The 16,156-nt window shown below is 39.3% G+C and overlaps 2 protein-coding genes across 3 annotated transcripts in view; one reads left to right on the forward strand and one right to left on the reverse strand.

Moving 5' to 3' along the window:
* The window catches only part of ZC2HC1A (zinc finger C2HC-type containing 1A), a 113,633-nt gene that overhangs the window by 6,026 nt on the left and 91,451 nt on the right, over positions 1–16,156 (reverse strand). The window contains exons 14-17 of one of the 2 annotated variants that reach the window (XR_012020007.1): positions 8,243–8,272; positions 7,850–8,058; positions 906–963; positions 652–722 (exon numbers count right to left, since the gene is read on the reverse strand). The gene's annotated coding sequence lies outside the window, so the exon portion shown is untranslated. Of the gene's footprint in view, positions 1–650; positions 723–905; positions 964–7,849; positions 8,059–8,242; positions 8,273–16,156 lie in introns of those variants that run through there. The other variant, XR_012020008.1, reaches the window with a different exon arrangement.
* The window catches only part of IL7 (interleukin 7), a 45,549-nt gene continuing 30,523 nt past the window's right edge, over positions 1,131–16,156 (forward strand). Inside the window, exons 1-2 of the mRNA XM_072804151.1 lie at positions 1,131–1,778; positions 7,862–7,995. Of these exons, the coding sequence (XP_072660252.1) occupies positions 1,769–1,778; positions 7,862–7,995 (144 nt within the window). The 5' untranslated portion in view covers positions 1,131–1,768. The remainder of the gene's footprint in view (positions 1,779–7,861; positions 7,996–16,156) is intronic.

Raw genomic sequence — 16,156 nt, forward strand, 5'->3', positions numbered from 1 at the left:
AACGGCTTGGATTCAGGACTTCTTTTAGAGGTAGAGTTGACAAGACTTGCCTAAGGATTCCATGTGAGAAGTGGGACTAAAAAAAAGGAATCAGAATGGGAGATCTAAGCTTCAGACTTGAGCAACTCCGTCTCACTCTTTCACTGTTATTCTCTATTTCTTTCTCTGTCCTTTCTTTTCCTCTTTCCTTTGTTCACACTATAACAGAATCTGGAATGTTCACATCCTAGGTCAGTTCCTGCTTAAGTCTCAATTTAGAAGTCAGAAACTCCAGGAAGCTTTCCTGAGGTCCCCCACAGTGGGGCAAAGACACGCCCACATGATTCCTGACCCTGTTTCCCTTCTGGGCATCAATTTCCACATTATTCACAAAGACAACTAACACAGAGGCTGCAAGCATGAACTCCAGAGCCAGAATACAACTAGCAGGTTTGCCTCTAAGTTCTGCTACTAACTAGCTAAGTGAACTAGGGCAAGTTACTTTAGGAAGTCGCAGTTCCCACATCTGTGAAGCGCAGATAAGAAAACTGTCTACTCTTAGAAAATTTTGGGTGAGAGGATATACATAAAATGCTTAGCATAATACTAGTATAGAGGAAATGCTAGATAAATGACAGCCATTATCACCATCACTGTTACTACTTTACCTACCTTCTTTTAAGCAGGGTTCCTGCAGAATATCCGAAAGCAAATTCAAACAGGAAATACTAAAATCATTCAGCCTTAGGAAAAAAAAAAATTTAACTCCTCAGTAAAACACAGCAAAAACGTCTAGTACGACTTCATTGGCCAATTCAGATAAATGCATAGATGGGAGTCATGGTTATGAACTCTTTATTAGAGTCAGTCTCCAATTCCTCCCCCTAACGTGGGCTTTGATTTCTGGATTCGAAAACACCACTTACCAGATTTGATGCACCCGCAGGATTACTTTTCTTTGAGGTCTCACCTGGGCAGGTGCATCTACAAAACACAGGGCAGAAAGAGACTGTTTACTGAGGCTGAGGGGCTGAGGGCGTGACCCTTTTAATCTTTCTTTACTTCCCTTTTCTCTCTCTCTCTCTCTCTCTCTCTCTCTCTCTCTCTCTCTCTCTCTCTCTCTCTCGGCGTCTTGGCATCGTCCACTACATCCGTGGCGAGAGCTGTGACGCCTCCTTGGTGGCGTAGGCTTGCAATCGCCCGGCTTTCACCCAACACGTTTGTGGCTTCCGCGGACAGATCGGCAACCAGTGCTTTTAGATCCCAAGGCGCCCAGCTTTGCCAAGACGGTTAGAGGTCATTGGGAAAGTCTCCGGCCCGAATAGTCCTCATTCAGAAGGCCGGCTCCCTCCCCCCCGGGGCGCTTTGGAGACTCGCGCCCTCCTCTGGTGCCGGTTCAGGTGCGCAGGGAGAGCCCGGGGAGCGCGCAGGTGCGCCAGAGAGGTGGGGGCGCTGCAGGCACCCCCGGGGGCGCGGGGGGTGAACCCAGACACCGAACCTGCAGACCCAGCGCAAAGTAGAAACTGAAAGTACGTTGCCGGCGGACCGTACGGAAGTTATGGGAAAGGCAGAGCGCGGAGCCGGGCCGTGGTGTGTGCCGCCCCCCTGGGGATGGATGAAGCAGCAGGCGCGGCGAGGGTGAGAGCACCCGGCGGCAGAGCGCGCCCGAGCCGGCGCCCACTCCCAGCGACTCCGCGGGGCGCCCGGGTCCCGGCGGCGACTATGGGCGGTGAGAGCGCGCTCCTGCTGCAGTGGCGGTCATCACGGCCTCGCCCGCCTCCCGCAGACCATGTTCCATGGTAAGCGCTCCGCTCCGGGCGCAGCCGGCCGGGGGCCTCGGGGACGCGGCCCCGGGCGCGCGCGGGCACAGCGCGGCCTCGCACTTTGGACCCGCCGAGGGCGCGGGCGCGGGCGCTCCCCCCGCAGGCGCCGCCGCGCCCCGAGCCCCGGCCCGCGGCCACCTGCCCCGGCGGCGCAGCCCCCGCGGGGGCACCGAGCGCTGCAGCCTCCGCGCCGCTCGGCGGCGGCCGCCCGCAGCCCCGACGCCCCAGCCAGCGCTCGCGGCGCCCGGGGCGGGGCCAGGTACCTGCGCCCGGGGGGTCCGTCCTGTCGACGGAAGTGAAAGCGAAGCTCCCACGGGACGCGCTTTTAAGCTCGGGGTGGGGTGGAGTTGGGGGGGGGGGACGGGTCTCGGGGAACCCCGCTTCGCCCCCTCGGCGAGGCTGGGAGTTCCCGACCGGGGCCGTACCTGGAGCCCGGGGCTGGGAACCCGAGTCTTCGGGGCTGGCCCCGAGGGAGACGAGTTTGGGGGTTTGGGGTGGTTTCCCCGCTGCGGGTGCCCCGTGGCGGAGGCCGGGTTCAACACGCTTAAGGCTGAGCCCCAGAGCCGCGCCGCGCGCTGGGGTGCTGCGTCCGTGCCGACCCGGGACCGGGGTAGGAGGGGCGCGGGGCGCGGGGGGCGCGGGGCGCGGGGCGCGGGGCCAGGGACGGAGCCCGCCGGGCCACGGCGAGGGGAGGCGAGGAAGGGAGCACGGGAGCTGCGGGGGCGCACTCTGCGGAGCGGGACTGGACTGTCTTATGCCAGATACTTCCTCAAGCAAAAAGAAAAAAAGAGACAAGACGGGTGGAGGAGGGTGCGGGAGGAGGGAGCACGGTGCTCTTCCCTCTCACGCCCCGGCCGGCTGCGCTTTCTAGGCGACACCGTTAGCTCAAAAGAGCCTTCCTCTCTCATAGGTAGTAAAGGATCTTGAACTGGCATCGCGCAGAAGTACTAGGTCAGCGGCAACATAACGGCGGTGGGGTGGGGTGGGGTGGGGTGGGGTGGGTAGAGGATGGAAGACAGTTATGGAAAAGGATTGGCTATGGGTGCCCTCCAGAAGCTTACTACAGAATTGGAAATTAGGTGTGTCCCCATCAGCCTCACGATGCCAGGGATCTCCTGCATTTCGTTCTTTCCCTGTAGCTCTTGCTTCCAATTCCTGCATCATCTCCGATTTGAGTGAAGAGGTAAAAAAGAAAGAAAGAGAGAGAGAGAGAGAGAGAGAGAGAGAGAGAAAGAAGAAAGAAAGAAAGAAAGAAAGAAAGAAAGAAAGAAAGAAAGAAAGAAAGAAAGAAAGAAAGAAAGAAAGAAAGAAAGAAAGGAGGAAGGAAGGAAGGAAGGAAGGAAGGAAGGAAGGAAGGAAGGAAGGAAGGAAGGAAGGAAAAGGGAAGCTCGGGTGTGCATTATTAACAAAGAGCTTTATTTCTTGAAGTGTATCTATGTAATTCATTTACCGAAAGTTGTTATTAGCAAGCAAAATATTTGAAGTATTTGGATAATAATGATTATAACGTGTGGCTTTTGCATTTTGTTCCGAGATTTCACAAGAAGCTTAAGGATAGAGTTCCTCTCTCAACTTTTTCTTTGCTGCTTCTTTGGGGAGTTGAAGGAGCTGAGGCCCTACTAGGTGGTACTCAAGGGTGCTCTCTAGTTTAGGCAATTTAATCATATTTGAGGACTAAAAATGGAATGGTAGGAAGAACAGGGCACTGAGAAAGATGAGAAAGGCTGAACAAAGGAAAGGCTGAACAAAGGTACAAAGGAAAGTCACACATGGTACCACATAAGTGTTTCAGTATCTTAAATAAAAATGGAAAAAGCTATTGTCTAGGAACAATTTATATGTCGCATTCACACTTATGCACTTATGCACTTACGAGATTATTTTTTCTGATCTTACCTATGACACATAACCTGGTGTAGTAAGAACAAATATTTAGTATCTGCTTTTCTGAAATGAGTGTATGGTGCAGTGTTTCAGAGCTTGGCCAGGAAGCACCTTAGCAAAGTTCATGTGGGAAAAAGATGGGTTTTTGTACATTCCTTTGACTCCGCACGTGCGCGCGCGCACACACACACACACACACACACAATTGTTTTTGGAGGAAGCACTGCAGCTCAGTGGCTAAAAGCTGAGTTTCTAAACTTTTTAACCTCTTACTATACATATTATACATGGGGAAAGTCTCTTTGTTCCTTAGATTCTCTATCTGCAGAACTGTGAATACTGGGTAGTACTTATCTCCTGAAGCGGTTGTAAGATTAAGTGAAATATTGTATGCAATATCATAGGATGGCTGCAGAAATGTCTTTAAGTGTTTATCATGGGATTTGTGGATAGAGTTTACAGTGCAGTATTACTATTTATTGTGTTAGATACTAGATTTCTTTATATGAGGATAATCAAATTTATGTTTGTAACCTTAAGGAGCTGACTTCCATACAACCTATGGTTGTTTTCTGCTTATTAACTTTTTTTTTCTTTATGCACCACTTTGCTTGTGCCAGTTGTTTGTATTAAAGCCAAGTCGCATATATTCAGATAATGTGTTTTGTTCCATCCTGTCTTTTGAGTATTTTTTTTAATTCCCAGTGAAAATGGGTCTATGAAATATTTATAATGGATATTCAGTAAGCACTTAGGGGTCCTTAAAATGATGAAAGATTGGATTGGTTAGACTGTAGAAACTAATTTATTTATGTTCACTTTGACCCCATAACTGATGCATCTGAGGATTGAGTGTATTATTTGGCTTAAATTAAAAACCAGCAAGAATTTTTTAGACAGCCATCATTCTGGTTTAACCAAATTCCCTACTGAAAACAAATTCTCCACTTTCAATCCCTTCAGGAAATCTAAAGACAAAATTCCACAAGCCCAAGCTTGCCTTGCATTATTCCTTATGGTTTGTCTTTTCTGCAACCTACAGAAAAGTTCAGGGTCAGGGAAGGGCCAAGTGTCTATGCATAATCTGAAACAAAACAAAAGAGAATAAAAGCAGAGTTTTTTTTCCTATTGTGACAACAATGTCAAAAGCATGCTCAAACTAGGCAATATTAATATGGTGTGGAGAAAAGATTTCAATTGCAGACTAAACTGCAGTTGTTGATTTGAGAGGTGAGAACCTGCAAGATGTTATGTCTGAAGTCCTGGGTATGTTTGCAGTATTATCCAAGAGGTGATTTCAAGTCTAAAGAAATATTTTATTGGGATGGCCTGGGAGATTCTTAGAATTTAGGTGCTTGAAAGTTGAAAGGGACATTAAGAGCATTTAGTCTAAAGTTTTTATTATACAGACCAGTCAAATGAAGCTTAAAGGACACCGTCATTCACTCACTCAGTCACACCACCCATTGTCATATGGCTCCTTGTCATACCAAGACAAAAACCCCAAGTCTCCATCCTCCAACCTTCTGTGTTTTATATTGCCCTAGTCCATCTGGAGCTAACCTATTTAACAATAGTGGCAACACGAGATGCTCTTACAGACAAAGCAAATTATGTTTCATTTTTTAAAAAAGAATTTTAAAAGAATTTCATTTATTTATTTAGAGAGAGCACACAAGAGGGGGGAGAGGCAGAGGAAGAGGGAGAAAGAGAATCCTAAGCAGGCTCCACATTCAGAGCCTGATCTATCTCAGGACACTGTGAAATCATGACCTGAGCCAAAATCAAGAGTCATATGCTTAACTGAATGAGCCACCTAGGCGCCCCAGGGCAAATTATGTTTCAGAACTGAGAAACTAGTTGTAATACATTTAAAAAAGATCAAGTTGGGACACCTGGGTGGCTTAATGGTTAAGCGTCTACCTTCGGCTCAGGGTGTGATCCTGGGTTCTCAGGATTGAGTCCCACATTGGATTCACTGCATGGAGCCTGCTTCTCCCTCTGCCTGTTCCTGTGCCTCTCTCTCTCTCTTCTCTCTCTCTGTCTCTCATGAATAAAGAAATAAAACCTTTAAAAAAAAAAGATTGACTTTTTCTACTAAGCCATCATTGAAAGCACCGGTAAATGCTGTTCAGTGAATAAATGGGTCAATATGAACTTGAGGAGCACTAATTGCTGAAAATTGGGGTGAAGAGGACACAACAGCTGCAGTAGAAAATAAACTCCTTTGTCAAAACCTAAAAGGTGGACCTTTAAAATAATATTTATGTAGAATAGTAAAAATGTCCCTTTTTTCATTCTAGTATTTATTTTATTCTATTCCCCTTAAAACTCATTTCAAGTTATATGTTGTACAACTTCTTGTTTACTCTTTCCAAAGTGTACCTTTTGGACACCTGTAGGAAGACAAAAAGTGAAGTTTGGATCTATGCAGTCTATACCAATCTAATTACAAAGTCAGGATCTAGTAAATAAATAGCAATTGACTATTGGCTCAGAATCTTCAGGATGCAGGAACAGTAGTACATGAGAAAGGCAGAGCTATGTAATAGAAGTGGTTTCATTCAAAGAACTAACATAATTACATGGTATCAAAAGATTATGGCCATTTCTGATCAAATCCTGGTGAGGCAGTAAACTTAGGTTAGAATCCAGACCTAGCACCTACTATCTGGGTTCTTTTAAGAGATTAATTTGTATGACTCTTTTCATCTTTACAGATAACTATAAGGCAACAAAGTGCTAGGCACATGACAGGTACTTGAACATAACTATCATCATCACCATTATTAATCTCCTAAGTGAATTCTGCTGGTATGCATATAGACACTTAGTGGCAGAGCTGTGAATCAATTCCATGTCTCAATTTGTTCCTCTTACCTTGTCAAGTATCTGTGATATATGAAGATGAGATGTAGGATTCATACTTATTCTCATACCTGCTATTAAAGCTACTTTCTCTATTTGTCAAAATATGCGGCACAAATAGCACATCATTTATTGGGGAGTACTATTGATTTGTATACGACACATAGTGATACAATAGATGATAATGTTCTTGGGAACTTTGACATATGTCACAATATTAGCTCCTTGGGTTCCAAAGAGTATTGTTTGTAGTCCTAATCAGAAAAGATATACATGTGAAATGTCTTACACTCATCAAGTACAGTTAAACTTTATTTGGGAAATTAAAAAGAAATACATTGTCAGCGTAACTCAAGAGTTTGCAGAGAGATGTAAACGACATTTTGGCAGACTTATGAAGAAATAAGTCTCTCTAATAACCACATTTTAATGTCTCTGGGAATAGCTGGCTTTCCATCAGTGCATTATTACTGCCCCAATGATACCATTTATGATTTCATTCCTTCTGATTAGACAATTGCCCCTGTCTAGGAAGGCTTATCAAAAACAGATATAAATCATTAGTTAACAGGATGTTAACTAATGAATAAATTTATTTAATGGGTTTTTCTAACACGTCAAGAAGCAGGACAGCTGTGTTGTAGAAAATATGGGTCTCTGGGTACTCCAGAAACAAAGAATATACTGAAAAGATAAAGTGTCAAAATGTAAATGTCACCTCTGGCACCTTTGCCAAATGTCGCCTTTGGCAGTTCTGGGAAGGGTAAACCCTTTCAGGTCCATCATTAAAAAAGAAAGAATATAATCATAGTACAGTACCATGGAAATAAATGTGCAATGCTGCTTCTAGGAAGAGGCTTGGACAATCATCAAGATTTACACAAATATACATGCCATAAATGATAAAATTTCAAAAATTGGTAACTTTCTTTTATCTGTAATTTACCTGTTTACCTGTAGATGCCTTTTCTTGTAGAAATGTTCTACATAAACCAAAATTGAATAAACTGATTTATGCCCTAGAGTGTTTTTCAGAGGCAGAGAGACTCTGCTTTCCTCACACCTGTATGGTGCTTTTCAGAAGAGTAATTTTTAAATAAAAAGGTGGAAGAAATCTAAACTCTAAAATGCCGTCCTACTTTGGTTGTTCCATAATGCTGGATTTTAGGGTTCTTTCCACACTATCCTAAAGCTGAGATCCATTTAAAAATATTGTTAGGAATAAATCATCAGGCCAATGGAAACAACACGAAGTATATAATATGACTTACAAAATTCAGCTTATTCTTACTCACTGTTCAATTTAGTTTCTTTTAGGTATATCTTTGGAATTCCTCCCCTGATCCTTGTTCTGTTGCCAGTAGCATCTTCTGATTGTGATATTGAAGGCAAAGACGGCAGAGAGTATCAGCACGTTCTAATGATCAGCATCAATGACTTGGTATGTGCTTGTTTGTTTTCCTCACATTCTAACAGTTTCATATTCAAATATCCATCTATATTCCTTGAAAGAAAGTGAAATAACTAAGGAGCAAAATTTAATGACCTACTAACTACAGATTTTTATAGCCGGCATCATTTATATCCTTTTAAAGTCATTCTTTAGTCTTCAGATTCCCACAACTATCCATTTCAGCTTAGTTCCCTTCACTACCACATTTCTTGAAAGCATAATTTAGCATAACTACCTGCATTTCCTCACTTCCTGCTGACAGTCCCTGTAGAGAGGGAAAATAGCAGAATACACATTAAGAAAAACTATCATGAAAAGAGATGTGTTGTTATTTCATCTGAATGCTTGTATATGTATATATATTATATAGGAATTTTATACACATGTATGTATGTAATTTGCTGTAAATTATTTTTTTAATTTACTGTGGGCATTTTTTACAATATATTTGTATTTTAGAGCAGTCTTAAGTTCACAGAAATATTAAGCAGAAAATAGAGAATTATTGTATAGCCACTCTTCCTCTGTACAATTTCCCGTTATTAACATCTTGCATTTGTGTGGTACATTTATTAAACTGATGAACCAATATTGATACAATATTATTAATTAAGATCCATAGTTGACGTCAGGGTTCACCTTTTGTGTTATGTAGTTCTATGGATTTTAACAAATGCAGTGTTATGTATCCACCGTTACAGTGTCATACAGAATAGTTTCACTGCCCTTAAAAATCCTTTGTGGTCCGCTTATTTAAACCAATCTGTTTATGGACTCTATAGTTTTTACTTTCTAGAATGTCATATAGTTGGAATCATGCAGGATGTAGCTTTTTTAGACTGGATTCTTTCACTTGGCAATGTATATTTAAGGTTCTTCCATGATTTTTTTAATAGCTTAAAAATGGGCTTAATAGCTCATTTCTTTTATTGCTGAATAAGATTCCACTGAATGGATGGAAAACAGTTTTTTTTTTCCATTCACTGATTGAAGGACATGTCTTGGTTTTTTCTCATTTTTGGCAATTATGAATAAAGCTTCTATAAGCTTTCATGTGCAGGATTCTGTATGGATATACATTTTCAACTCATTTGGATAAATATCTAGGAAAGTGATTGCAGGATCATATGGTAAGACTATGTTCAGTTTTATATAAAACTGTCAAAGTGTCTTCCAAAATGACCATACCATTTTGCATTTTCACCAGTAGTGGATGAGACACCCCCCACCCCAATGCCTCGCATTCTCACCAGTATTTGGTGTTGTCTGTATTTTGAATTTTAGCCATTCTAATAGGTGTGTCGTGGCATCTTATTGTTTTAATCAACAATTCCCTAGTGTCTTCGGAAGTTGGACATCTTTTCGTATACTTTATTGCCATCTGTATGTCTTGATCAGTGAGGTATCTGAATTCATGTTTAAGCTGACATCTTAACTATTAAGTCTTCTTATAGTGAAATATCTTTTTCATTTGTTTAGATCTTTCGTTGGCTTCTTTCATCTGTTTTATATTTTTCCTTATATAGAGCCTGTTTACAGTATCTTTAAAAAAAAGATTTTATTTATTCATGAGAGACACAGAGAAAGAGGCAGAGATATAGGGAGAGGGAGAAGCAGGCTCTGTGGGGAGCCTGATTTGGGACTCGATCCCACGACCCAGGAGATCACAACCTGAGCCAAAGGCAGATGCTCAACCACTGAGCCACCCAGGTATCCCATGTTTACATTTTACATTCATTTTCTTAAATCTGTACCTAGGGTGCTAACGTAGTGTTTTGAATTTCAATTCCAGTTGTTCATTGCAGATACAAAGGAAAGCAATTGACTTTTGTTTTGTATATTAACCTTGTATCCTGAAACTTTACTATAATTACTTATTAGTTCCAAGAGGTGTTGTTGTTGACCATTTGGGATTTTCTACACAATTATGTCACTAACAAAAATAATATTTTTAGCATTTAAGAATTGAACCAACATAATGGGATGTGTTGATTTAAATATTTAAAAGATAATTCTTGAAGGCCCAAGTGGCAAAGGAAAACCCTCTCAAATGTTCATAAGATGAAGGAAATGATCTAATCTGTCCCCTTCTGCCATTCCACTATCATCTTTTCCACATACTTATACTGAAGTGACATGACTCTTTGGGAAATTCACTGTTCTACCTCTTGAAAAGATGTGGGAAATTCAAGATAATACAGCACAGGGACCATAGAGGTCCCTGATTTTGCCCATTGACAAGGAGAGAAGTGTACATTAAATGATAATTATCTGGTTTTGCATTTCATGAAGTTTTGACCTTTGACATTTTCTGCATTAATTAATGCTACTAAGTTAATGTTTTTGAGTCAAGATAATGCTTTTATTTAATTTTATTATCTGTGTAAGGAATCAACTAGAATTAATCCTATTATATTTATAAATGTGTGTAAAACTGCAAAAAAAAATGCTATTGGCAATCCAAAAGGAGAGTTTTGTCTACCAGATTCATAGCACATTTTTTATGGAAATGTAGAGTAGTTTATCTCATTAAAATGCATAGCAACAACAAGAACAACAGCAGCAACAATGATACTGCTTTGACAAAGCAAAAGAGGGGCACTTGAGTGGCACAGTTGGTTGAGTGGCCGACTCTTGGTTTCGGCTCAGGTCCTGATCTCAGGGTTGTGAGAACAAGCCCAGAGCCTGCTCAACTCTCTCTCCTTCTCCATCTGTCTCCATTTCCACTCTCATTCCTTCTGTCTCTGTCAAATACATACATACATACATACATACATACATACATACATAAATCTTTAAAAAAAAAACAAAGCAAAACATGGCTATTCTTCTTAAGAGACTAATTCACAAGACATCGAAGAGTATGGGAGGAAGAGTATATGAACTAATCCAAGTGAAAAGTGTCATGATAATCTCAAGAAAGTTGAGAGGATAAGTAAGGAGGAACGAGAAGAAGTCACAAAGAATTATTCATATCAAAATGACGACTAGTAGAGAAAATTTCATTCACTTATTCATTTCGCATGTACTAGATGCTTTACAGACATTACTGTGTTTGAGTCTCAGGGAGACAATCGGAATGCTAATATCTATGAAGTGCTTGCTTTGTTTTAGGTGCTAGCCAAATAGACTTTCACAATATGCCTACAAGAGAGGTACTCTTATTACTTTTATTTCAGAGGAAGAATCTGAGGCTTGTGGCCGGCCAGTTTATAAGTGGCGGAACCTGGATATGAGCCTCTGCTGTTAACCAGCACACTCTCCTGACTCTTGATAGCAATATCTGTGTTAGTTTATGCATGAAGCAAACATCTGTTCGGAGCCTGTTATCACAGAAAACCCTTTTGTGTGGTGAAGTGGTGGGGCTTCAGGGTAGATATGACAGACTAGGTATTGACACTTCTTTAAAGAATCTTTTATTTAGTGATGGTTAAGTTTTGGTGTGAAGTATGTAAGTTGCAGCATGAAAAGGAGTAGCTGCCTTACTGTCATCTGAAACAGACTGGATGCAGACTAGATTTGGGAACAGAAAGATATAAGCTGTGTTCTAGGAGAAGCTGAACAGATTGGCTTGGCGGTAGGAGGGAGACCATGTTGCAGGATAGTACTCTGATCTCCAGGCTTTTGACAGTATACTCTTCAGTAAAAATTTTGTGAGCCTGCACTTCCAATATACATGAAGCATTTATTTACATATTAGAGTATTTAATAGTATTTTTGCATACATTAAAAAGATATATATAAAACAAGAGAATTCACAAAAGATCAGATAAACACTACGTGTAGGTAGAATTCTAAAGTTTTCCTCTCATACTTGGCAGTGGATTGTCCATTGTGACTCCATTTTCAAGACCAGTGATAGAATGGAAGACATAAGTGGATCTATACTTTATAGCAAGATTGAGAGTGGTCTTGATGCAATGATATTTAGATTTTATTCTCAGCAAAACCAAATCCATAGTAATTTGATCATAAAGGTACCATTTAATTAAAATATTAATTTTTGAGTATTTATTATGTGCAATGTAGGCCACTAAAAAATTAATAGTCAATCTTCTATACTCTATAAGGGTGCTGGATACACATGCCACTATAATACAAAGTGACAATAGCAGTGCATTACAAAAAGTTTCACATAGGGAAGGCTGGGTGCCTCAGTGGTTGAGTGTCTGCGTCCTGCCCAGGGTGTGATCCTGGAGACCCGGGATCAAGTCCTGCATCGGGCTCTCTGCATGGAGCCTACCTCTCTCTCTCTGCCTGTGTCTCTGCCTCTCTTTGTATGAGTCTCTCATAAATAAATAAAATCTTAAAAAAAAGTTTCACATACATTATCTTTTTTGAGCTTCACAATACCCCTATGAGATGATGATGATAATAATAACTAGGACAAAATCAAGGTGTACAATGGGCCAATGCTTTTGTGAACACATTCCATGTATTAACTTATGTAATTCCTACAACAACTCTATGAAATGAGGAAACTGAGACCACCTAGCTGGCAAGTGGTAATACTGGAAATCAAATTCTAGAATATATGCTCATTATTATGAGGAAAAACAGGGTAAAGCACTGCTAATTTTTTTCACTATTTCAGGTCCCTTGCCATTTCATATGAATTTTAGAATCAGCTTCCAGTTCTTAGGAAGAAGTCAGTTGGGATTCTAATAGGAAATTTGTTGCACCTGTAGATATAAATGGAGGGGTATTATCTTTTCAACAATGCATAACAATGCTTCTGATCCATGAACACATGAACATGGGATTTTTTACATTTATTCAGATCTTTTTAAATTTCTTCTAACAAATATTTTGTGTTTTTCAGACTATAAACTTTGAATTTTTTTGGTTAAATGTATTCCTAAGTATCTTATGTGTCTTCGATGCTGTTGTAAATTGGATTGTTTTCTTAATTTTATTTTTAAATTGTCTGTGATTCTTAACCCTGTACTCCTTCTACTTACCTAGGTTTATGTCTTATTTCACCATATTAGTCCATAAGTATCTTAAGGACAGTTTATGCTTGATTTATCTTTGTATCCCACAGAATGTTCAACAGAGCATATATATAGTAGTTTTTCATAACAATATGAATTATAATAATATTTGATAAATAATACATGAATTTAAGATCAACACCATAAGTTCATGAGAACCCAGAACTTGTTTCAAATAGGCTAGAAGTTTCTTTTCTTGAACATCTGTTTCTTTGGAAATTTGTTATGAATCAAATGTCAGGAACCTTTCTGATATTCAATATGAACTAGTTTGGGATATTATATAATGGTTTTTTTCCATAAAAAATTATTTTGCCTAAATGTGACTTATATGGTTGAATTACATAACTCTTAGTCACCAGAACAGAGGCTGGGTAAAAATATAAAGGCTGCAAGAGATGGCCAAATACTTTCTAGGAATGACTCAGTCTAGTTATAACTTTATTATAAGTTATTAAATTATAAAATCCAATGATGAGTAGGTTATAATTAGCTTTTACAGTTTTCAATGTCCTTAACTCTGTCTGCATCTCTATTCAAGCGGCCTTCACAGATTCAACTTTTGTCTTTGCATTGATGGCCTTCAGGTTTACACGCCTTTCATAAACTTAAGCACCATTTAATTTAGATAGCAATAAGGAATCTTTACCCAGATGTACTGTACTGGCACATCATACATAATAGAGAACTAATTATCATCACTTTTCATCTGTTCTTGCATCCATATTCTCTGTCTTAGGTAACAACATTTTCATTTGCCCAGTCTCTCAATGCTGAAAGCTTGGAATCATTCTTGGCACCGTTGTTCCTTCATCTCATCCATTACCAAATCCTAAAGATCAGTATCCTTGCTTAACACCTTCCAAGTCATTCACTCTATTGACTTCCACTACTATAGTTTCAGTTCAGGTAGTCATCAGACATCACTGAATCACTTTCATAGCCTCCATGGTGTTCCTGGCGGATCTCACTATGTGCATCTGTCCTCTTGCTGGCATTTGAGTTATTGTCCCAAAATTCAAATCTACTACACTTTCTCTCCTTTTCAAAAACTCTTTAACACTTTAAAATATCTCTTACCTAATACCTATCAACTTCGATCTTGCGTTTCATTGGTTTGCTGACAAATGATCAAATTCTTGTGAAACATTATTTATATATATATAAATGTCTAAATATGTTTAGCTGTAATTAATAAAAGAAAGATTTAAATTGGCCAATACAAATATTGAATTAGTTCTTCTTATATCAAGTTATGCTAGAAGATAAAACAGGAGTCCTGGGTATAGAATTTAGCGGTATGACTGAATCAGTTGCAATTTAACAAGGGAAGGTATCTTTTGACAGGCAAGTCTTTTTGTTCTATTAATGACTTTATTTTAGTTATAAAAATGAAATTAAAGTACACTACTTAAACGATAGAGACGTGCTGAGTCGATAAAAAACAAAAAGAAGAGCCAACTATATGTTGCCTACAAGAAACTCACTTTAAGTATAAAGATATCTGTAGATTAAAAGTAAAAAAGATGAAAAAAACTTAAAAAGATGGGATGATGAGGCATGTTAACGCTAATCAAAAGAAAGCTGGAGTAGCTATATTTACTTTAGACAAAAAACACAGTAAGGAAGACTATCAGAGATAAGTAGTAAGTGCAGTAAGGGCATTAAATATTAATAAAGAGGTAAATTATTTAGGAAAACATACAATCTTTAATGTATATCCCTAACCACAGCATCAAACTTTGTCAAGCAAAAGGTGGTAAACTGCAAGAAGAAATAGATAAATCTATTATAATTATAGACTTCAACATCCTTCTGTCAGTAATTGACAGATTCAGCAGACAAAATCAGTAAGCATATAGTTGAACTAAAAGCACTATAAAACTGGACCTAATTGACATTTATAAAATACATCATCCAACAACAGCATAATACACATTTTTTGCAAGTTCACATGGAATATTCACCAAGTTTCAAACATATTCTGGGTCATTGCACACATTTTAACGAACCTTTAGCAAATAGAAGTCATGTGAAGTCCTCAAACTAAAACATAATTAAACTGGAAATCAATAATAGAAAAATAGGTGGGATATTTGGAGATTAAACAGCATATTAGATAACATACAGATCAAAGAAAATCTCTCAGGAAAATTTAAAAATATTTTGAACTAAATGAAATACACATTAATAAAATTTGTTGGACACAGTGAAAGCAGAGCTTAGGGCATTGAATGCATATATTAGAAAAGAAGAAAAATGTAAGTCAATCATTTAAGCTTCCACATTAGGAAAATAGAAAAGAGAGAACAAATTAAAACTAAATTAATAAGAAGAAAAGAAATGATGAGAATTAGAAGAGCAACTGAAAACAAGAAATTAGTAGAAAAAAAAATCAGTGAAACCAAAATCTGGTTCTTTAAAAAAATTAATAAAATTGGTAAAATTTTCTCTAGCTAGCCTAACCAAGAAAACAAGAATTATGCAAATTTCTAATATTAGAAATAAAATAAATGTCACCACTACTAAACCCATGGATATTAGAAGGATAATAAAGGAATATTATTGTGATTTATGTGTCAGCATGGCCAGATTATGGTACGTGGTTATTTGGTCAAAAAGCAGTGTAGATGTTGCTGTAGAGGTATTTTTTATATGTTAACATTTAAATCAATAGACTATGAGGAAAACAGGTTACCCTTCATTATGTGGGCGATCTCACTTGTTATGGACTGAATGTCCAAATATTTATACATTTAAGCCTTTAACCTCCAATATGATGGTCTTAGGAGGTGGGACTTTGGAAGGTAATTAGGCTTAGATGAGGTCATGAGGGTGGAACCCCTATGATAGTATTAGTGCCTTTGAATCAGAAAAGACATCAGAACTTTCTCCATCATATGAGGACACAGTGAGAAGATGGCTCTGCAAGCCAGGAGGAGTGTTCTCACCAGGAACCAAATAGACTGGTACCTTGATTTTGGACTCTCCAGCCTCTGGAACTGTGAGAAATAAACATCTGTTGTTTAAGCCACCCAGTCTGTGGTATTTTGTTTATTATTTTATAATAAAATATGTACAATATCTCTATGAGAAAATCATATAACCCTAATGAAAGTAGTCAAAGAAGAACCAGATAACTGGAGATAGTTTGT

The sequence above is a fragment of the Canis lupus genome, chromosome 28 (assembly GCF_048164855.1).
Source record: "Canis lupus baileyi chromosome 28, mCanLup2.hap1, whole genome shotgun sequence".
Taxonomy (NCBI): Eukaryota; Metazoa; Chordata; class Mammalia; order Carnivora; family Canidae; genus Canis; species Canis lupus.